Raw genomic sequence first — 23,053 nt, forward strand, 5'->3', positions numbered from 1 at the left:
CACCCAGAAATGATCACAGCTCAGCTGGGAGGCTGTGGTACTGTCCCAATAAACTATAACAGCATTGCTGAAAAGTCCTGGTCTTCACCAATCAAGTATGGCAGCCGGCTGGGAAGTACTCGTAGTGATCCAGTGCCGCGTGGCAGCCCTTACCAAAGAGCTGGTAATGGTACATAAACTAACACAACATGGATGGGAATTCTGGACTTGACCTATAGAATATAACAGCCTCGCTTAGAAATTCTTGTTCTGACCCAAATATCAATGAACGCTGCTGGTACTGACTCATAAACGAATGCAGCATGGTAGGAAAGTACTAGTACTGACCTTTAAAGTAATGCAGCCTGACATGAAAATGCTGGTACTGACCCATATACTAATGCAGCCTGGCAGGAAAGTGCTGGTACTGACCTATAAAGTAATGCAGCCTGACATGAAAGTGCAGGTACTGACCCATATACTAATGCAGCCTGGCAGGAAAGTGCTGGTACTGACCTATAAACTAATGCAGCCTGACAGGAAAGTGCTGGTACTGCCCTACAAACCAATGCAGCCTGGCAGGTAAGTGCTGGCACTGACCTTTAAAGTAATGCAGCCGACAGGAAAGTGCTGGTACTGCCCTACAAACCAATGCAGCCTAGCAGGTAAGTGCTGGCACTGACCTTTAAAGAAATGCAGCCTGGCAGTAAAGTGCTGGCACTGACCGATACACTACTATAGCCTGGCACTAAAGTACTGGTACTGGCCCATACACTAATGCAGCCTGGCAAGAAAGAGCTGGTACTGACCCATAAACTATTGCAGCCTGATAGGAAAGTGCTGGTACTGACCAATACACTAATGCAGCCTGGCAGGAAAGTGCTGGTACTAGCTCATAAACTAATGCAGCCTGGCAGGAAAGTGCTGGTACTGACCCATACACAAATGCAGCCTGACATGAAAGTGCTGGTACTGACCCATACACTAATGCAGCCTGACATGAAATTGCTGGTACTGACCCATACACAAATGCAGCCTGATATGAAAGTGCTAGTACTGACCCATAAACTAATGTAGCCTGGCAAGAAAGAGCTGATACTGGCCCATAAACCAATGCAGCCTGGCAGGAAAGTGCTGGCACTGACCCATAAACTAATGTAGCCTGGCAGGAAAGAGCTGATACTGACTTATAAACCAATGCAGCATGGCAGGATAGTGCTGGCACTGATCCATACACCAATGCAGTCTGGCAGGAAAGTGCTGATACTGACCCATAAACGAATGCAGCATGGAAGGAAAGTTCTGGTACTGACCCATAACCGAATGCAGCATGGAAGGAAAGTTCTGGTACTGACCCATAACCTTTGACAGACTCAATGGTAACTGATGGTACTACCCCTCAAAGTGCAGCAGCTCTGCTGGTACTAACCTCTTACAATGTAGCAGCCCTGCTGGGAAATGTTGGTGTTGACACATAAAGTACTGCAGCCTGCTAGGAAGTGCGGGTGACGACTTGCAAGCTATAGAATGCTCCTGAAAAGTGCTCGTAGGGATCTATAAACTACAGTAGTCCTCTGGAAAGGGATGCTACTGACTCGTTAATGTATAGCCGCCCTGCTGGGAAATGCTGGTACTGACACATAAACTATAACAGTCCAAATAGAAAGTGCTGATACTAATCCATTAACTGATTGCAGCCTTGCATGGACATGCAGGTACTGACCCATCGTCAGTACTTACAAGTATTAGAACGATTCAATTGGCCTTGTTTGAAGCTTTGTTTTAAAGGTGCAAGTACTGTCGCAGTTAAAGTCTAGTATTGCTGCTGAAAATACTCCTATTGTACTATTAAAAACACATCAGTCTGGCTGAGAAGTGCTGCTTCTGTCCATTACCTATATGTTTGCAGTGCTAGGAAAGTGCTTGTCTATTCCACCTGCGCCAGTAGTAAGTGCCAGTGCTGTCACATTAACATTCTCTCTGCCCTTCTAATAATTGGATTTTTTCAAATATTGAAAATATAAATCTCCAGCTAACAAGAGACTGTTCTGCCCCATTAGAAACAAACCAGTCCTGTTGAGACCCGCCAACTCTGCTTCATTACATGCATATCAGCCTTGATGGAAAGTGCTGTGTTTTCCCAATTATAATATGTCACCTCTGAGGAAAATGCCTGATTTCTCTCACTGGAACTAAGTAAACATTGCAGAGAAGAGCAGGCACTGTCCTGTTTTAGGCTCATCGGCACTGTCAAAATGTGCCCTTTGTGCCCTGTTAAAGGCATGATTGGAGCATACATACTATGCTTTGTTCCCCACCCCAGGTGCTGGTAATAATTGATTTATTTATTCTGTCTTTTGTGATATTTGTTTAATGTTATATTGTGTTGGCATTTGCATAGCTCACGTCTACCATGTGAATGCGGCCCAGGTATACGGAGGGTGGGGGAGGGGGCATGCATTAATCTGGGTGGGCCCCTCTTTCCCTTTTAACTGACCCTATGTTTCATTCCAATAGACCAGTCCTGCTAAGAAGTGCCTGATCTGTTGTATTAAAAGTGTGTCCGTGCTGCTGAGGAGCGCTAGAGCTGATGCTGTTCCTTTAAAAGTATTTCAGTCCTGCTGAGAAATGCCTGTTTTGTACCATTAAAAGCATATCATCTCTCCGGGGGATTGGCTGCCCTGTACCATTAAAGAAATATCTACTCCGCTGAAGAGTGTTATTACTGTCCCACCAAAAACACAGCAGTTCTGCTGGGAAATATGTTTCTGCTGCATTAAGGACATATTTCCTCTGCTGAGGAATGTAAGCTATGACCCTTTAAAAGTGAATGTACACTGTTGAGAATGATGTGTTCAGGCCCAGTAAATGTGCACCATCTCCTGAATAGTGTTAGTATTATCCCATTAATGTATATCAGTTCTGCTGAGGAATATTTCTGCTGCCAAATTAAGTTTATATTTATTCTGCTGGGCAGCGTAGGGTATGTCCAGGGCCACTGGAATTATGTGGTACTGTGCCCACTGCATATTCCTCATCATTATGTAACTGCCCCATGTGCCATATAATTATTCTAGTGCCATGCAAAATTTGCAGAATTTAACTCAAACAATGTTTCTTGCTCAAATGGATCAAAAGTTACTAAACACGTGGCAAGACACTGCAGTGCAGTGGACGGCCCCTGGCAAAGATTGGCTGGTCAACTTTCAGATACTTGCTGCTGTAGTTGGGTGTTTAACTGGTACTAGTGAGGTGAAACGTATGCCCAGACCACGTCAGCTGCCAGCATGTGTACAAAATGACAACAGTGAAGTAGTACTATCACAAAATGTGCCGCATTTTTTGCTTTTTTTGCCATATAATTTACCGACCCTGTATATTCCCCCTCGGTTGCATAACTCCAGTGGTCCTGTTATACGCCATTAAAATTGTGTGAACTCTGTTGAGAGTTCTATTTTCTGTACCATTAGAAGGTGTCAAGCTCAGCTGGTGGGTGTTAAAACTGCCCCATTGCAAAAATACAAGTTCATCTAAAAACATTGTTTCTGCAGCATTAGGGACACATATGTCATCTCTGCTTAGGAGTGTAAGTTATGTCCCATCAAAAGGGTGTGCACGCTGTTGGGAATTGCCTGTTCAGTGCCATTAAAGTACATCCCCTCTGCCGCAGAGTGTCGCCTGCCCCATTAAAAACAGAGCATTGCTAAATGCAGTGCTTAGCAAAGGCCTGTCTGTGGTCAGATAACTATATATTAAAGCTGTGTGTGTTACTGAGTTTCAGTCGACTGTGCACCAGACATGCTGCCCGTGATAGTAACACCACAACTACTAACTCTAACACTCCTATAAGTGTGGCAATGTGGACTATTTCAGACCCCCAAAGCTATAAGAATGGCTTAGAAGCAGGTAATAGACATTTGTAATAAATATAGCATTAACAATTAAATGTTGTTATGGTCATCTCTAAATTAGCCAGACGCCGCCAATTTGTGGCAAGCTGTCACAGCCTCTAGTGCTGACAATTAGGTGCCGGTGCCGAGCACCGGAAACAGCCGGCTCAAATTAAGCATTAGTCATCCCACCCCCGTTCCCCAGCTCATATCCAAAAATCGTAGTGCCTAGAAACCTGGTGATCGAAATATAAGGCGCTATATATATTTTTTTTTTAACTTGTTACGTTATGTGATCTTCTTTGAGTCAGCCTACCCCCCTCCACCCCTCCTTCCCCATTAATATCCAAAAACCGTAGCGCCTAGAAACATGGTGGTCGTAATATAAAGCGCTATAGAGTTGTTTTGTTTCACTTGTCGTTTGCAATCCTTACTCTGTGGAACCGAAAACAGGACCTTCCCCAGTATGCCGCGCTTGCACACAGGTACTCGCCGGGCCACCTACCTATGAGCGAGCCGACTATCCACACCCAGGGCAGCATCTTCTCTCGCAGGCTGTGACACCCGAACAAAACCACCAACTCTCCAAGTAATCCTGGGTCGCGCGCGGTCCACGCGGCGTGTAAAGCAGGCTCGTGCTTAGAGGAAGGAAGGAAGGAATCCAGATGTATTCACGCCGGGCATCCTCAGAAGACCAGCCCCCTCCGGCACCGGGAGCGACCCCCAGCATCCACGCCAAGGCCCATAAGGGAGGCTACTAGGAGAGGCTAGGAGGTAGTGGAGGTAGGGGACTGGGGAGGCAACTGAGGTACAGGTAAGCGCAGATGGTGGGCGGATGGGGTATAGAGGCGCAGGCAGGTGAGGTATAATGTAAAGAGGTCGTGGCAGGTGAGGTACGCAGGTGGTATAATGCGGCGGGAGCAGTTGAAGCACAGGGCGGAGGTGATTGGGGAGGGGCAGAAGCGGGGCAGATGTCCTATAGATGTGGACGCACGTGAGGTATACAGGTTGAAATCAGGTCCTGTCTGGGACCGGGGTAGGTGAGGCGAGAAAGCAGGAGGGATATAGTAAAGAAGTGTATGTGGACAAGAGAGGTCTGGAGATAAAGACTGCCGTGAGGTGGGAGCAGGTGTGTAACAGGTGGGGAGGACAGGTGAGGTGTGGAGAGGTGTAGTCAAGGCACAGAGGCGAGGAGCCAGGTGTGGAGGGTGAGGTACGAAGTCAGGTGAGGTGCTCAGGTGGGGATGCTGGAAGATCGCAGAGGCTGCCGGGCGCTGAGGTTGGGGGACTGCGGACTGGACCCGTGCTGCCTCCTGCTGCCTCAGAGATGTGCTGAGCTGCGGAGCTGTTCCTCGCTCTGAGGCAGCTCGGAGGCTGGGGCTGGGAGGGAGGTGGAGTCTCGGCGCTGCCTCCCAGCCCGAGGCGCTGCCTCCCAGCCCTGAGAAGCGCCGTTTGGGGCCGGAGCCCCTCATTCACAGCGGTGTCCGTGCCTCTGAGACAAACAGGGGGCGCCGGAAGCACCCCACGGGTCCCCCCCACCCCGACGGGGTGCAGCCGGGGGCTCCGGCGTCCCTTTGTGAGCGCCCGACGTGTTTTATTGGAGTTTCTAAGCAAAATAAATCACACCAATGAATGGCCCCTAAAGAAACACGGTTCATTGGACTAAACATTGCAAAATCACATTGTCACTCGAAGGAAACTATCTGACAGGAGCGGGGTCCGGGCCCCGCGACACCCCCTGCTTGGCAGCCTGTTTTGTTTCAGCACAGACACGGGCGGCGGGGCAGAGCCTGCCAGCAGGGCTGGGGGCATGGGAGGGGGCTACACGCGCATTTATGGATAGAAGGCTACCCCGAGCCCTCCCTGGGCTAACTGAAGAGTCAGTGACAACACCTAGAGCACAGGACCCAACGTGCTGGCCCAGGCGGAGAAAGAGCGCGCACAGACCGGGGACCGGGGTCAAACAAAGACACCTATTTATCTAGAATTAAAGGAGGTGTTTGACAGACCCCTGCAGTTTTAGTTTGTTCTTTCTTCCCATTTCCTTTCATATTCTTCTTTCTATCTTAAGCCCTTCCTTCCTTCCTTCCTTCCTTCCTTCCTTCCTTCCTTCCTTCCTTCCTTCCTTCCTTCTCTCTCTCTCCCTCCCTTCCTTCCTCTTTTCTGTGTTTTGTGATTATTTGTATTCTTCTTTCACTTCTTTCTATGTTCTCACATTTCTCGTTTTAACCACTCAGTTGACCCTTGCAGTTTTAGTTTGTCCTTTCTTCCTTTTTTCCTTCACAGGCTTTTTATCTTTCTTTAAAATGCTTCCCTTAAGCTCTTCATTTTCTTTCTTTCTTTCTTTCTTTCTTTCTCCCTCCCTTTCTTCCTTCCTCTTTTCTGTGTATTGGGATTCTTTGTATTCTTCTTCCACTTCTTTTTCTGTTCCCTTTCTCCCCTTGCATCCTTCCTGCTTTCCCTCACTTCCTTCTTTCCTTCTTTGCTCCCTTCCTTCCTTCTCCCCCCCTCCTTCTTCTTTTTTTGTGTTTTGTGATTATCAGTATTCTTCTTTTAATTCTTTCTTTGTTCCCATTTCTCTTCCCTAACCACTCAGTTGACCCTTCTTCTTCTTCTTTTCTGTGTTTTGTGATTATTTGTACTCTTCTTTCACTCCTTTCTCTGTTCCCCTTTGTATTCCTTAACCACTCAGTTGAATTCTCCATATGCACTCCTTCAGTCCTTCCTTCCTTCTTCCAGTCACCTTCCTTAGTGCTTTACTTTTTAATGTCCTTGATTGACTTAATTACTTCTTTCATTCCTTTATTCCTTCTCCTTTCCCTTTCTTCCTTCTTTCCGTCATTCCTTTCGTTCTTTCTTCCTTCTTTGCTTCCTTCCTCGTTTGGTACTTATTTTTATTCTTATTTCACGTCTTTCTTTCTTTCCTTTTTTCTTCTTTAACCACTCTATTGCTTTCTGCTGATATCCTTCGTTAATCCTTTCTTCATTTCTTCCTTTTTCGAATCGCCTTCCTTAGTGTCTTCCTTTTTACTGTCCTTCGTTAGCTCTTTCATTGCATGTCCCACCAACTCTTCCATCTGTTATTCATTTATCCATTCTTCTTTCGTTCTTTCATTCTGTCATTCTCCCACTTCATAGCTGATTTAATTCGTCATTCATCCTTCTTTTTCATCTACTTCATTCACTCTTTCCGTCCTTTCTCCCTGCATTCTCTAAATCATTCTCATTCTATACATTTCCTGCTGTTATTTCTTCATTCTTTGACCCTATTGTCTTACATTCTTTCCTTTTTGCCCTCCGCCTCTACATGCCTTCATCTTTCATTCATGCTATCTCCTTAATCCCCCTTCCAATTTTACTTAATTCCTTCCTCCGTTAGTTCCTTCCACTTTCCCTCACGTCTTTCCTTCATTTGTTTGCTTGTCTTTTCTCTTTTCCCCCCTTCCTTCGAGCCTTTTGTCCTGACTTCATTCTTTACGTTCCTCTTCCTTCCTTCCTCCCTTTTTTTCTCTAACTTTGGTTCCGCCATTCCTTCCTCCCTCCCTACCCCTGCCCTTTCCCTCGTTTGTCTGTCCCCTCAATTCTCCCTGTCTCCCCCTTTCCCCCCTGCTTTTGTTACTTCTTTTCTTGTTTCTTTTTGCCTGCCCTACTTATTCCCTCCTTTCGTTGTTAATTCTTTTTTTCTTTGTTCCCCTTTCTACTCTATTCCTGGTACTTACGTTATTTCCATCTCCTTTCTTCAAGTCCTTCATTGCTGTGTTGCTAAACTTCACTCTTCAGTTTTAATTCCTTCCCTCACTTCTTTCAATCTTTCGTTCTTTCTTTTTTCCTATATTTTCCCTTTCTTGCAATCTTTTAAACTTATTTTTCCTTCCATTCTTTCTCTTTCTTTTTCCATTCTCCCCTCTTTGGTTTCTTTCTTCCATCCCTTTCCTTTTACTTCTTCCTTCATTTTCGACTTTTTTTCTGTTCATCTTCCTCTCTTCAAACATCACCCTGCTGCAATCATTGCCGCTCTTTTTATTCTCTCGTTTTCGTTTTATTTATATGTCATTTTTTTCTTCTTCCAATTTCGACCTGATATTTGACTTTTTTTATCCCTTCCCTTTCTCTCGTCTCTTCCCCTTTCCCCTTCTCCCTGGTTCTACATTATCTTTGTCTGTTTCTCTTTTCAGCCCCCTCGCTCTTTCTTTCGCCCCCTCGTGCCTCCCTCTTACTCATCCTTGTAATCCCTGATTTTACAGCAGAGCTAAATTTTGGCATCCAGCCTTGCTGGCACAATGCAATCGCTTGAGGTTGCTAAAGAGACAAAGCTCCTTGGCGAGTTCAGTAAGAAAAGCAGGAGCACAAACCGCCTCGACACTCCCAGGCAGCTCCTTTTGATCCACATGGGAGACAGGACCCTTTTAGCTGTCAAAAATGCCTCTACAATGTGATGTTTGTGGAAAAGCGCAGAGTCGACTTCATTGTTCCATTAAAAGAAGTCTGGTCTGATGGGCAGAGAGCCGATCTGTGTACCGTCCCACAGATGAAGTGCTTAATTTGAAGAAAAAACAAGCATTTTCAATGCTACAGGTCTCGGATTTACGAGAGTTTGGCTATTGGCATTGTAAATGACAATGCCTTTAAATTATGTATTGTTTTTAAAACAGATAAATAATAGGCATTGTCATTTACAATGCCAACAGCTTAAACTCTTGCAAATGCGAGACCTATTGCATTGCAAATGCCAGCGCCCGTGCTAAAAAAAAGGGAAGAAAAGCATTAGGAGAGAGTGTGCCCTGTCTGCAACAGTAGGCAGGACAAAGCTATTTAAGAAAATAGTGCTCAGAGGCTGTAATTAAAGCCTACAGAGTAACAACACACGTAACAGGAGGTGTCGCCATGGGAGATTACAAAATGAGACAAGGCGATACTAAGGAGAGACTACTAAGCCTATTTACCAATGAACAGCCACAGTTCACAATGGAAAATGACACAAGCCAATGAAAAATATGTACGGAGAATGCAATGCTCTTCCACCATGGCGGAGGAGCCACCACTGGCTGGCCCTTTGGTTTACTTCTGCCCCCACTAGGCTCCTGTCTTGCTTCTGCCCCACCTTCTGTATTTCTTCTCCCTCTTGACCTTTATTTTCTTCTCCTACCCTTCACTAGCATGAGGAAAAAAATAACTTGTGAGCTTCTTCTTATTTTATTTACCCATGCAACTCCGATCAGTAAATAAAAACAAATGCTCCAGTGTCATTTTGAAGGTACGCACATTCGCAGTGCAAATGCTTCTAGAAAATTATGTGGCTGTTTGCGTCTCAGGCTTTTATTCACCATCTTTAGCCAGGATGCATGACAACAGGGATGTTGTAGAAAACTTGACTTCTTTTTCACTGTCAATGCTCATCTGTAAGACAGTGTGGGCCAATTCAACATTTCATCCTTCTGAACTTGATCAAATTAGAAACTTTTTGTGCTGTAGGGCCTAAATCCTGATTGGTTAAGCACAAGAGCTGTAGGGCATAAACCCCGATTGGTTAAGCACAAAAATATCATCTTTTTCTTATTTTCCTTCAAAAAAGATGCAGAAACAATGTTTGCAGGTTCCCGACCCCAATCTAAGAAAATGTGGAAGTCTGAAAGCAGTTTTTAGGTTTCGCCTCGTCGAGAGCTGCGCACTGCGCTGCTTTTCGGCGCAGGCAAAATCTAATGTTCGAACAGTGTGGCTTGGGAATCCGCCCCTCTGTTCCATTGGCTAGCTCCATAAATGGAGGCTAGCCATTGGAACAGAGATCTGTCCGTCATGGCCGGACCAGATTTGGGGGCGTTCCCGCGATTTCTTCCCTCTCCGCCCCTCTGTGCGCGTCATCTCGGCGGTGGGCGGGTTGTTTTTTTAATTTTTATTTTTAGGTTTGTTTTCTTCATTCCAGGCCGACCGCCGCCAGAAGAAGTCCAGGTGAGTACCCGTTCCCGCCCCCCCTCCCGCTGTCCGTGCTTTTCAAGCATCAAGTCGACAAACGGGGTCTGAAACGTTAGTGGGGTGTGAGAGAAATCCTTTATTAGGCAACTGAACTACAGTTTTCCCTCTGACATTTAGCACGATTGTTATGCCGAATTAGCAACAATGATCCAGTTGCATGACGCCAGCACCTAAAACACGATGACTTGTGTAGGAAAACGAGACAATCCATTTGCGGTAACTTGACGAGCTTACTGTGCCTCCGGGGTTTTCTTTTCACGCACATTAAACTCGCACCGTTTCCATGTGCCTGTTACATAGGAGATGACCCGATCCGGTTTCCTTCGCATAGGTGAAATGTAGACGTCTAGCCTTGCATGGCGTGGAAGGTTGAGCGCACTTCTTGGCAGGAGGGGATGGATGCCTCTTCTTGGCGGGCTTCGCCGCTGCAACGTCACAGAGGCGAGTGGACTGAAGAGCGAGTCGGTTGAGCGCGCGCAAGGGGAGGGGCTCAGGACGGTGTCGGTAACACACCGTGTGAAGTGACTATCTGCAGGTCCAATGCCATGCACTTATGTGCTCAAGTGTAGCAGTGTTTTCTGTTGACTTATGTGTGACATTTCCATGTTTGCTTAGGTGTGACTTTTATTTCCGTATGTATGATACTCTGAGTGGCACTTTTTTTATGAGCAGGACAGAATATTTTAATCTGTGCCGCGCAATCAATTTCAGAAATTAATCAGTTTTCTGAAATTTAATGGCCTAGCTGGGTCCTTAAAACATTTGCATTACTCTGGAACTGCTGATTCAAGGTATATATACAATTGACGATGATCATCACTGTTTGGAGGCAGACCCTGCCCGTCATCGTGTTTAACTAGATTTGGTTCGGACTGTATATTTATGTTTTGGGGTTTACCTTATGTTGATCCTCTGGCATTATTTTGATTTACTATTAAGAGATTAGTTGCTAATTCCCTAACTAACTACCCTTTGCCTTCTGTAGTAATTTTCAATTTGAATAAACCCACAAAGTTTGACCTGGAATCCGGCCTCGTGTAAGCTATTTGATATGCCTTTGGACTCAATCTTATGAAGACTCGCAAGGTCTTATAAAGACTCAGCTAGTCCTGAGCCCACGCATTGACCCTCTTAATCATTTATTTAGAGTGTGAACAGAGGGACTATCTAAACCTTCGTTGCTGTTACTGATCATTAAACTGATGACAATGTTTCTCTCCGCTGCTACCTTATGCTTTTGCTTTTGCACTTGCATTTCACTCTGTTTATTATCTCTCTCCCCTCACCTTTTGCCTTTTAGCCAGCTATTTGTTCTCTGCCTCATCCGGCCTATCCCTTGTCATCTCGCTCTCTCCCTTTTTCAGTCTGCTCTTCTCTCTTCCTCTCACTTTCTATCCTCCTCCTCCATGTTATCTATCTAGGCTCCCTCAATTGATCTTCCATTCCTTGCTTCGCCCACCTTTCATTTCCTTGCTTCATGACAGTCTCCCACAGCCCTCCCCCTCCTTGACTCCTCCTCCCACACTCTCTCCTCCCTCCATGGCTTCCTGTCCCTGTCTTGTGCCGTTCCTTCCCTCCCCCCATCTACGGTAACACACTGAAGGTATCTGTCTGTCTGTCTGTCTGACAGCCCCGAGAGGGTTCTCCACGGCCTCTGCATGCCCAGCTCCTCGGCAGGGGCGCTAGGGTTGTGACTGGTTTTGCACAATTCAGGGAAAGCCCCCACCGCCCCTCAAATTTGCCACAGATACATCTGTTGAATTAATTAATCTGGGTGCCCCCTGAAAGCAAGCTCACACATTTCCCATTCCCACCTGTAAATATGTCACACCAGGATTTTGCTTTACCTTCAGTACATGTAGACTTGTTTAATCTCAATAGAAAATCAGGACTACAGGTCTCAGAATGCAAAGTACAACCCGAGGACTGGGTGAATGACGCATTGTTATGGGAAACTAGAGCTCTGCTTGGAGGGTGAGTATGAAACCACTCCAGCCGCAGGAGATTCCCATTTCCCTATTCAGCTGTGGTGCACAGCTCACACACTGGCTCTTTCAAAATGGCCCATCAGGCAGTGATAGACTGGTCGAATGGCCAGACCAACACTGGACACCTGCCAAATGGGAGGTGAGTTGAAAGGGGCTGTCTTGTAAGAGGATGTGGCATAATGGCTAGAGCGGCCGACCTTGCAGCTGGGGCAACGGGTTCGAGCCTAGGCAGGGACGCTCAAATATTCTTTGATCTGGCCAAATCATTTAATCTTCCAGCTCCTAGAAATGAATATGTCTGTCTGCAACCTAGGCACTTAAATGTAACACTTGTCAAAAACAATATTATCCACAAAGAGAGGTTACAAAAGGTCCATATTCAATATTTATTAACACTGTTATTAAAATCACATATCAAAATTCATTTAAAAAGAAAATTACAATTCAAATTCCAAATACCAAAGACACAATAATTGGAAATACAATAAAAGAAAAGAAACTAGTTCTTAAACACAATGAATAGTTGAAAAAAACAGTATAAAGTGTCATAGGGAAATAAATCTCGACGCGCGTTTCGGCGGCGAAGCGCGTGTCAAGATTTATTTCCCTTTCACCACCATATTATGAAAATAGGATCCTGAAGGTATTGTGTTTTACAGTGTTTGTGCATATTTGTTGTGTGGCGTCTTGTGATAATGTGTGCTGTTGTGTTTTTTTGTGCTGCTTTTTTGTGATGTAAAATATAGGGGCATATTCACAAAGAAATGACGCAGCTAGGCGCTGCAAGCAATTTAGCAGTGCTGCGATGCATCATTTAAAAAAGCAGGGACACATCATATTCACAAGAATACAGTGCACCCTTGTAATTTCAGTTGTGCCGACGCTAAAAAAGCTGTCTGTGGCTCTGGGTGTGTGTGTGTGTGGCTCTGGGTGTGTGTGGCTCTGGGTGTGTGTGTGTGTGTGTGGCTCTAAGTGTGTGTGTGGCTGGCTCTGGGGGTGTGTGTGTGGCTGGCTCTGGATGTGTGTGGCTGGCTCTGGGTGTGTGTGTGGCTGGCCCTGGGTGTGTGTGTGTGGCTCTGGGTGTGTGTGTGGTAGTAATTGCTGTCTGCTGAGCTCGTCTGTAGGGTACAATAGGTCTCACATTTGCGAGAGATTAAGCTAATGGCAATGTAAATGACAATGCCATTTATTTATCTGTTTTCAAAACCAACTCATAAATACAAATTTTGTCATTTACAATGCTAATAGCTCTAACTTTTCCAAAGGCGAAACCATTGCATTGTAAATGCTTGTTATGCTTGTTTGCAGATTTGTGAGAATGTGGTAAAACAAAGGTTACCGACCTCAAGGGACTTATGACATCTGTGGGAACACCGTGGATCTCTTTATTTTTATACAAACATTTTGCTATCTGGAAACAGCTTAATGCTCAGTATGTGAAAGTACAAGAGCAAATGAGGAATAATACAAGGAAGTGGACCCAGAATAACCAATTCCCCCAGTGGTTCCTGGTTTCTTAGTGGATCTTTATGGCCAAACTTGTAATGGGCTGGATTTTCCCCGCCACTGGTGTAAGCAGTGCCCCCGGAATCAGTAACTCCAGGGGTGGGGAAAATGCTGCCCACTTACCATGCCACTCATAATGGGGGCCATAGCTGGGTATCGGTATGCTCAGCACAGTACCGTCTTCCAAGACATAGCACTAGGACTGGCAGAAATGTTAACTACGGCAGCATAATTGATGCAATTTTAGTTAATTTCACATAACACAATTCAGGCAAAATTACATAGATAACGCCATTATGCCACATTGTGTAATTTGGGGGATACATTTTACTACAAAACTGTTTAACAAAACTGTTTAAAATTTTATATCATGTACTGAATATTTGTGGTTCTCAGTGGAGAACTAAATCAAATAAAATTAACTTGAACTTGAACTTACCACAAGTTGTACCGGTCAGGTAAGTTTTGAAAGTGAGTTGCATTATTTACCTTTACTGACCGATAAGGTAATTTTTGAGCGTGAAGCTACTAATCTGAACTGATGTAGCCTAGTATTCAAATCAAGCAGCAATTCTTTTATTGTCGACATTCAACAATAGTTTCAGATAGATTTTTTACCCGACTGCACTATTCGGGTAACTTTTGAGCGCAAAACTACAAATCCGAACGCAAACGGCAGTGTTTCGAGTATGAGCGCCTAGAAATCAACTAAAAATTACTTTTTCGAGTTGAATTTGTACCCAAAATAAGCGTTCAATTACTTTTTTGCATAAGGAGCCTTTCACGTAATGACATGTAATTTTGCGGAAATTTTGCATAATTGCGCTATAGCAAATTATGAGAGTTTCTCACCTACCATCCTACAACAGCAAAATTGAATACAGAATTCTGAACATATCCCAGATATTAAATGTACTGGCTCTTAAGGGATCTAAACGCACTCACAATCACCAACTAACTTCCAAACCAGCAAAAGGGCATGTGCCAACTGGTAAAATACTGAAGCACTTGGTAGGTTCCATCCACTCTTGGTCACATAGAACTCATTAAAGTTGACCCGCTCTCCCTCTACTGGCCACGCGTCTCCACAAAACCAAATCAGGATCTGTTTGCCATCAAAAGATCTGTAAAATTTGCAAAAGTGATCAATTGACAACCAAAAGCGCTTCGATGACGTGATAATGGCAAACCGGGCGCTATGCAAATGCCAAATAACAATAAGAATAATGAACTTGAATATTAGCCTGTGCACGTGCACACACCGGACCTGATCCGGCCTTCTGGCTGGCTATGACGTTTTGATCTCTCTTTCCCTGTTTATTTGTTATAAACGCTGCTTGCTTGCTCTTCAACATAGGAGGTTCCAGTTAGGGTTAGGTAAACATGCATTTTATGGTTTTAAGCAAATCAGTTTCCAGTGGTTGGCTGGGCACAATTACAATCCAACAATGAGGAACTAGACCGCTGTTTAAGACTCCGCCCACTTCCCCGACTCCACCCCCTCTCTTTCTTGGCTGTCCCTTCAAGCACTACTTTCCTGCTGAAGCTTTGGGGACCTCTTTTGTGACAAAGCGGTGACATGGTGGGGGCCTCACGGTAAAGCTGTCACATGAGGAACCAAAATCACGCCTTTCGGAAATGATGTGATTCTGGTCAGATGAATATGACGCAGTTTCCTCTGGTCAGATGAATATGACGCAGTTTCCTCTGGGACAGAACAGGCGCGCGTAATGAGGGAAACAACATCAGCTTTAGGTGGTATGTAAAATAAAAAAGAAAATAAAACGGACACATTCACTTACAAATGTAAATCAGGACAGGCACCCGCCATGCCTGTTGGGCTCCCCCTTTGTATATATAGTTCAAGGCGCTGTTTCCCACCGTAGCCGCTCTCCCCGCTTTTCAGGCCAGTGGCGCTTTTAATCAATTCGCCATGGGGACAAAGCGGTGCGGCGCCCCCAGAGCAGAGCATAAAGGGAGATATTCTTCAGAAAACAGGGCCCAGTGCGGTCAGACGTCTCTTTCACTTACACTCGGTGCCCCCAGCAGATCAAAGGAGGCCGGTGGCCCCCGATAATTGGCCCTGTCTCCACCCTTACTCAGCCCAACTGGACGGCCACGAATTTGTAGCTCTGCGCTTATTTGGGAGAAAACTAGGCCAAGCTGTTACCGCGTTTTAAAGGGCTCCGGGCCTGGCCTTGCCATGGCTCATGGTCAAGACCATTGGAATTATGCGAATCTGCGGCCGCTGCTTGTTTCGCATAATTATCAATTTGCCGCATCTGCCGCATAATCCTTCACCTGTTGCATAATCTGCAGTTTTTAACAAAAAAAGTTGTTCCTAGAACAAACTATCAAAGGTTACAAAAAACGTGGGGATGTGCTTACATGCAATACAAGAACTTCACAAGGTTAACCTGTCATCTCTCGGTTGGTTATTTCTGTGTTTGGTTGTTGAGCGAGTGCTAAGGAGGTGAAATCTTTACCTAGGCACTATTTCAATGCGTAAAAATAATAACGTGATGACATAATGTTATCCAAGACTATGCCACATTATGCCACATAACTTGCCTTTTCTTGATGCATAATTTAGTCAATCCTGCCCCGAAATTTGGATCTTCCTTGTCGTATGATTCCAGTATCCGTGCCCGTGGGTGGTGTCCTGGGCTCCATCGTGTAATGGATGGAGCCCAGAACACTGCTTGTGAAACTCAGCTTATATTTTTTAGTCAAGAACGCTCCTGCCAAATGGGTAAGCCTATGTATTCCTTCTGTGGCCTAAAGAGCGCGAGACACCAATGGAGGTGACGTGTGACTTGGAATACCGATATGTTCGTTATTGGTATGATAAAGCCCATTGATATGCTATTTGCCAGCAGTTGTCTTTTCTTAGGGCAGCTTGAAGCTCAACCTACTGCATTTGGCTTGACCTGGTACATGTTTCACCTCCATTGTTAAAGGCAGCTTGTAAGTCAGCCAACAGATGCTTTTGTAGGTAGGACCGAGAGACAGCTTAAGCCATCCTCATGTTCTCCAAAAAATCATAATAAAATACACATATATATTTAGGGGATTTTGGTCAGTCCACTTCATCCAGTGGCTCTCTGGCACTATGAGTGACAGCATTTTTCCTGATCACATGTGCCCAGCAGTATGAAATGGAGTGCACATGGGTGTAAGAGCTGGTGTGCATGGGCGCATGGGCATACCTTAATTTTTATATTTTTTCCTTTTTGAAACTTGCAGTTGTTATTATTATTATTATTATTATTATTATTATTATTATTTTTGATTTGTAAAGCGCGTGCCTGGCCTGGGCTTCCCAGTGTTAAGAGACAGGTTTGCAGACTGAGTCTGGAGGACAATTAGAAATGCTACAAAAACAGGCAAGTATTTATTGATTTCCGGAAAGCTGGTTCATTGTCCAGGGTCCGACATTCCTTCGGAAGGGAATTCCAGAGTTTGGGAGCATGGTGAGGGAAGGATCTCCCCCCACCTCACTTTCTTGATGGATTCTAGTTCTAGTTTATAGTCTAAAACAGTGGCAGGTATTCCCAAAGCAAATGTCCGCTCGAGACATTTGTCCACACAGTTGTCTATAGACCTTCGGGGTGAATCGATAACGACCCAGTTCATCTTGCTGTAGGGATAGTTGAGTTCCATTGAAAACGATCACACTCCAGCATACTAGTGAATGACAGGTGTCCCATAATGCCCACTGTGATGTTCATCAGTCCTAAGCATTATTCAGTGGCTGGGACCAGGCTTCTAGCTGTGTAGCTTCCATTGGTGCAGCACACGCAGTGATACCAGGGCCCAATGAACCCGGATTATTGCTGTACTTCACAGTTCTAACAGGTGCCAGGGGGTTCATTTTCGTCCTTGCACCAGGGCCCATGACATATTGGCTATGCCACTGTAGGCTTCTCCTTTCATGGGTCTTTCTTTGATCAAGAGTCTTACCTCTTAGTCCACAGGCTGCCCTGTGTGATCCAGGTAAGGTGTACACAAAGAAACACACATTCTCTGTTGAGGATAAAATGATTCCAAACCCGGAGCATTCAGCTTATTGGCAATGGCTACTGTGAGTGGGGATGGGACAGGAGAGAATATCCGGGGAGCATGCCTGGATCAGGATGTAGCCTCTTTCACACTCCCCCTAAACCATACAGAAACAGTAATGCAATAGGATGGGGGCGTGGCTTGGTGCGGACCAGGATGGCTGCCTTTCACAGAGCTCCATGACAGTAGTGACGGAAAGACGAAATGCATTCCTCTCCAATAGGCCATTTTCATTTTCGGCGTATCGGACCTCAGCAAGGGAAACCTCATAGAAGCAGACGGTTCATTGGCAACGTAGCTCTGTTCCTTTCATGCGCATTCTACATTATATGCAGCAGCGCGATGAGGAGTGAATCACGCCAACCATTCTCTTTTATCTTCCGATACTCGCTGCTCTGCATTCCAATTTTAATCACTTTGAAACCATTAAGTACTAAGACTATCACTGAAATAGTTTCTTCTGACCCTTTTTCTGTACTGGTAAATATGGATGACTCTGGGGGTTCTTGTCTGGATTCTCCTTTTAATATGAGGGACAATCACCTCACCTCCATGAAAAAGCTACCCTCCAACCTGCCTACAACATCTCATGCATCAACCCATAAAAGGGTCACAAAAGACTGTCCCTCCCCTATAAATTCCAATATTACTGTCTCAGTAGAGTTACTACTAGAAGACTTTTCAGACACTTAAACTCTGCATGGAAGACACTAATAGGAAATTTCAAACTCTAGATAAAAATGTTCTTTTGTGGACACTAGAGTTACTCAGATGGAATGAAGGGTTGAGCTGATTGAAGACACTGTGCCAACTGTACAGTCGTTACACTCAGAAATCTAGTCTTTGAAAAAGTATGCTGAAGACATAGAAAATCAAAACAGGAGAAATAGTTTGCATATTCTTGGCCTTGCTGAAGGATTGGAGGGTGCACTTTTTCCCAAACCTTTCTTTCCAAAGTCTTAGACTTACCTACCTCCCCTCCTTTGAATATTCAAAGGGCACACAGACTCTGCATTCTCTTCAGACTCTGTCAATGACACAGAAACCTAGAGGAGTAATCATTTACATTTTAGAGTATCTGGACCTCCTTAAAGTCCTCAAGGCAGCTGAAAGCCAAAGGTCACATTTCATGGTCTGGTTTCAACTTATGTTTTGTTCAGGATTTTGCCAAGGTGACAGCAGACAGAAGGAAACAGTTTCCTGATATAGGACAAGCTTTCCACACTCTCGATGCCAGATCTGGTTTATTCCACCTGTGTTTATTCAAAGTAATATACAATAACAAGACAACTACTTATGAGGACCCCTGCCTACTGCCAATTGCAGAGAAGAGGTGATGGACACGTCTGCATTTATTGCTACTTGATTTATGTTTTTTCCATCTTTATTAATATTTTCTTAGACATCAGTTTTCTACTCACAATATATATTATATATAACGTTTTCTCACATCTTATGTTATGTTATTTTAATTTATAGAGCATGCGTATACCTGTGGGTGTCTTGGCGCTATGAACAGCGAGGAGGGTCTGCACTGGCGGTTAGTTCTGAAATAGCCAGGTCTTCAGGCCCTTCCTAAAGGCGATAAGAGAGGGGGCGTTTCTGAGCTCGAAAGGAAGAGAGTTCCAGAGCTTTGAAGTGTAGAATTGGAAACTGCGCCCGCCCCATTGCACAGTGCAGATTTTTTGGTACCTGCAGAAGTTTTGTGCCAGAGGAACGGAGGTTTCTGGGGGGTTCGTACCAAGAAAGCACTTTCTGAAGAAAGATCGGCCCTTTTTTGTTCAAGGCTTTGTAGGCTAAAGACAGTGCCTTGAATTTGATCCGTTGCTCCACTGGGAGCCAATGCAGCTTACGAACTTCGGTAGTGACTGAGTTGTTTCTGGGGATATTGAGTAGAAGCCGTGCCGCTGAGTTTTGCACACTTTGGAGTTTTTTTAGGCATTGTTTCTGTGCATTTCCCAATAATCCGTTGCAATAGTCCAGCTTAAAGCTGTTACTACCGTTTTTTTTAGATCCTGCTGGAATGTTTGGAAGACTCTTCCTGATGTTTTTGATGAGAAGATGACTGGCTGACACAGTAGCATTGGTGTGTTGAATAAGAGAAAGTTTAGGATCCAGCCACACCCCCAGGTTCTTTACTTTCGTTGCCGGTTTTGGGGGTTCACCCATCTCCACAGGCCACCAAAGGTTGCCCCAGCACGGTAGAACGTTGCCAAAGATCAAGGTCTCTGTTTTATCAGAGTTTAATTTGAGGCAGTGAGTGTTCATCCAATGGTTGATCGTACGCATACAGTTTTGGAATTGCACAGTGGGAGAAGTCTCATTTTTATGTACTGTTACGGCAATCTGAGTGTCGTCGGCATAAGACGTGAGGCAGAAGTCAAAGCTCTGAATTAATGGGGCCAGCTCTGAGACATAAACGATGAAGAGTGAAGGGCTTAGGGAAGAGCCCTGGGGCACTCCACAGGGAAGGGTGTACGCGTCTGAACGGAAGGCGTCCATCTCGACCGTGAGTCTTCTATCTTTAAGAAAGGAGGATAGCAGAGCCAGTGTTGCGCCCCCGATCCCTATTCTCTGGAGCCGCTCATGCAAGATAGAATGGTCCACCGTATCAAAAGCAGCTGAAAGATCTAGGACTATGAGCACAGCTGTGCCGCCCCGTTCCATCACCATCCTAATCTCTTCTGTAGCTTTGATCAGAGCCATGTTCGTGGCAAAATCCGAACTGAGAGGAGTCCAGCAGGTCGTTGGGTTTATTGGAAATTCATAATTTTATCAATTATTTTGGCTGGTAGAGGTAGTCGAGCGATGGGACGATAATCATTAGGGTCCGCAGGCTCCAGCGAAGGTTTTTTTAGTAAAGGTAAGATGGAGGTATCTTTCCAGATGGAGGCAAAGGATCCGGACCTGAACATGGAGGAATGTATGACGTTTCAACGAATTCCGTTGCCACGCATGCCTTCACCACGCATGCGTTACAACGGAATTCGTGTACCACGCATAACCTTTACCTCGACTATTTGCGTGGTGACGTCATACGTCGTTAAGAGGAAACTGATTTTTTTCTTCCGATTTCTCTTTAACGACGCTGACTATCTGCAGATTTTGACGTGACTTCTGGTGAGTTTTTTATTTGGGGGGAGACCCCCCAAACCCCCCCCCCCTTTTTTTACTATTTACCTTTACCACATATGCCTTTACTACAAACATCGTAGTAAAGGTATGCGTGGTAAAGGCTTTAGTGGTAACCACGCATGCGTTGTACTGCATGCGTGGTTAAAGATTTCGTGGAAACGGCTTCGTTGTAAAGGCCGTTTCCCAACATGGAGTTGAAAATTTCTGTGAGACCTGGACTGGCCAGGTCAACGATTTCTTTAAGAATTTTTGGCGGGCAGGGGTCAGTAGGGGATCCTGATTTAGAATCTTGGATATATCTGGCTACGGTGTCAGAAGGGATGGGTGAGAAAGCGAGCAGCATATTGGGGTTATGCTCTCTACAAGTTGATTCTGTCGGGGATGAAGGGGTGGAATCCTGAAAGTTGTTAAAGATATTCAACACTTTTGTTTTTAAAGGTTGCTGCAATGTTGTTGCATAACTCTTGGTCACACGTGATCCCTGGCCTCTTTGCCGAGGTGAGTATGTTCACCACTCGGAAAAGTTACTTGGATGAGTTTTTTGCTTCCTCGATTTATTTAGTATAAAACTCTTTTTTACAGGCTATTAGGTGGTCTTTGTATTGTGATAGGGCTGTTTTATAGGTAATTTTCTGGTTTGGGCAATAGTTGGCCCGCCAGTGTCTTTCTAGTTGCCGGCAGAGCTGTTTTTCTTTCCCAAGATCTTCGGTAAACCAGGGTGCTGAGGGGTTTCGCCTATTTCCTGATGTTTTCTTTATAGGGGCAACGGTATTAAAGGCGTCGTTTAGCCATTTAATATATTTTGGGGCTGAGATTTCAGGGGGCCCTAGAAGTAGGGGACGGGACACTTCTAGCAGGGAGGGTAGGGATTGTTTATCCATACGCTCCCATTTTCTTTTTGTTGTGGCAGAGGTTTTCGATGCCTCGCATGGCCCCAGGGGGGTGAAAGGAAGTGCGAATTTAATAAGTGCGCGATCGGACCAAGTTAAAACCAGGGTTTCAATAGGGGCAAGTTTATTAACTGAGGAGAAAAATCCATCTAGCGTATTTGCCAGCCTCGGGGGTGGGGGTCTGAGCTTTTTGCTTGAGACCTACTGCTTCCAGGGTCTCCAATAGTTTTTCAGTCTCCCTGCTGTTTCTGTCTTCGAGTTAGAAGTTGAAATATCCTAAAATAGTGAATTCATCATTTTGTAAAGTGGTTTCTAAGAGGCTGTCTATGTTGGAGATAAAATGGCTCCTGAACCCGGGGGCCCGATATACGAGAATACTCTTAAAAGTCTGTTTAGTATTCAGCTCGATTATAAAGAGTAAGGACTCAAAAAAAGGGTGTGGAGGTCGGGTAAAATCTAACTGGGAAGTGGTCCCTAAGGATAATGGCCACCCCTCCCCCGCGTTTGAGAGGCCTGTCTACCCTTAACGCCTGGTAACCTGCCGGGGTCGCGGTTACAAAGTCTGGATCAGATGCTGAGTCTGCCCAGGTTTCGGTCAGACACAGTAAGTCCAGATCATGGTCGGAGATGAGTTGGGAGATTTCATACTTATGTTTGGCTAGTGATCTGACATTTACTAGTCCTCCCTGTAAGGTGCTGCTCTTGCTAGAAGGGGAGGCTTGCTGTTTCCGGGGAACTGGGCTATCTGACAAGCCCTGGTATACTGAGGTTCCAGAAGGGAAAAGCCGCATATGCAGGCAGTTTTTGTGTTGCCTGATATTACCTTACAGCAGTTGAGGTCCGTGTGTTAAGGCGACGAAGGGCTGTTGTATTATAACACAGTAGACGTGTTTTGGGAGGGGCAGGGGTTCTGGCCCTCGGCCAGGTCCAGGCCCGGGCGGGCGCAGACGGGCTTGCCATTGGCACGCCTTCGGCGCACCGCAGGTGCGCCCGCTGCACGCGTCTGCTGGGCGAAGCTGCCATCGCCTTATGTGTTCTAATTAGCTTTTATAATGTTTATATCCTTTCTTTTAGGTATATTCCATGTCTCCTCGAGATTCCACAGCTATCCTTTTGATGTGGTATGATCTCCCTTCAGTTTGTTGACCATTCAGAGTTTGGTTGTGCCATCCCCTTTCCATAGTTCCACCGCCCTCAATGTTTTGTTCATCATGCTTGTATGTCCTTTTTGTTATTCTTTCCTGTTTATTAGGTCTTTTTTAGTTCTTTACCATCACACATGCATTCCCAAATTGCATCCACAATAGAACAACGATCCCTAATTAATACTTGGAGACTCTCCAATCCTACCCTCCAAGAACATACTTTTTTCTCCCCTGCACATTCTTCCCAATATCAAATTAACTGTTTGTTTCAAAGTCTCTTCCACAACACATTATGCATTCAGATATCAGCGCCATCTTAATCTCTGACCATACCTCTGTTACACTAGATTTAGATCTTCTTCATGTGACTCCTGGTACTAAATGTTGGAGATTTAATCATTCCCTTCTTTTGGATACTAAATTCACACAATATTTCCGAATCTTTGTGACAAACTTTCGTTCTTGAAAATGAGACTTCAGATATCCCC

General features: G+C 45.0%; 1 protein-coding gene across 1 annotated transcript in view; it reads right to left on the minus strand.

Moving 5' to 3' along the window:
• APCDD1L (APC down-regulated 1 like) overlaps positions 1–5,192 on the minus strand; it is a 192,927-nt gene extending 187,735 nt beyond the window's left edge. Inside the window, exon 1 of the mRNA XM_086932631.1 lies at positions 4,375–5,192. Coding sequence (XP_086788757.1) covers positions 4,375–4,411 — 37 coding nt within the window. The 5' untranslated portion in view covers positions 4,412–5,192. The remainder of the gene's footprint in view (positions 1–4,374) is intronic.
• Positions 5,193–23,053: the final 17,861 nt, after the last annotated feature.

Source organism: Lissotriton vulgaris, chromosome 7 (genome assembly GCF_964263255.1).
Source record: "Lissotriton vulgaris chromosome 7, aLisVul1.2, whole genome shotgun sequence".
In the NCBI taxonomy this organism is placed as follows: domain Eukaryota; kingdom Metazoa; phylum Chordata; class Amphibia; order Caudata; family Salamandridae; genus Lissotriton; species Lissotriton vulgaris.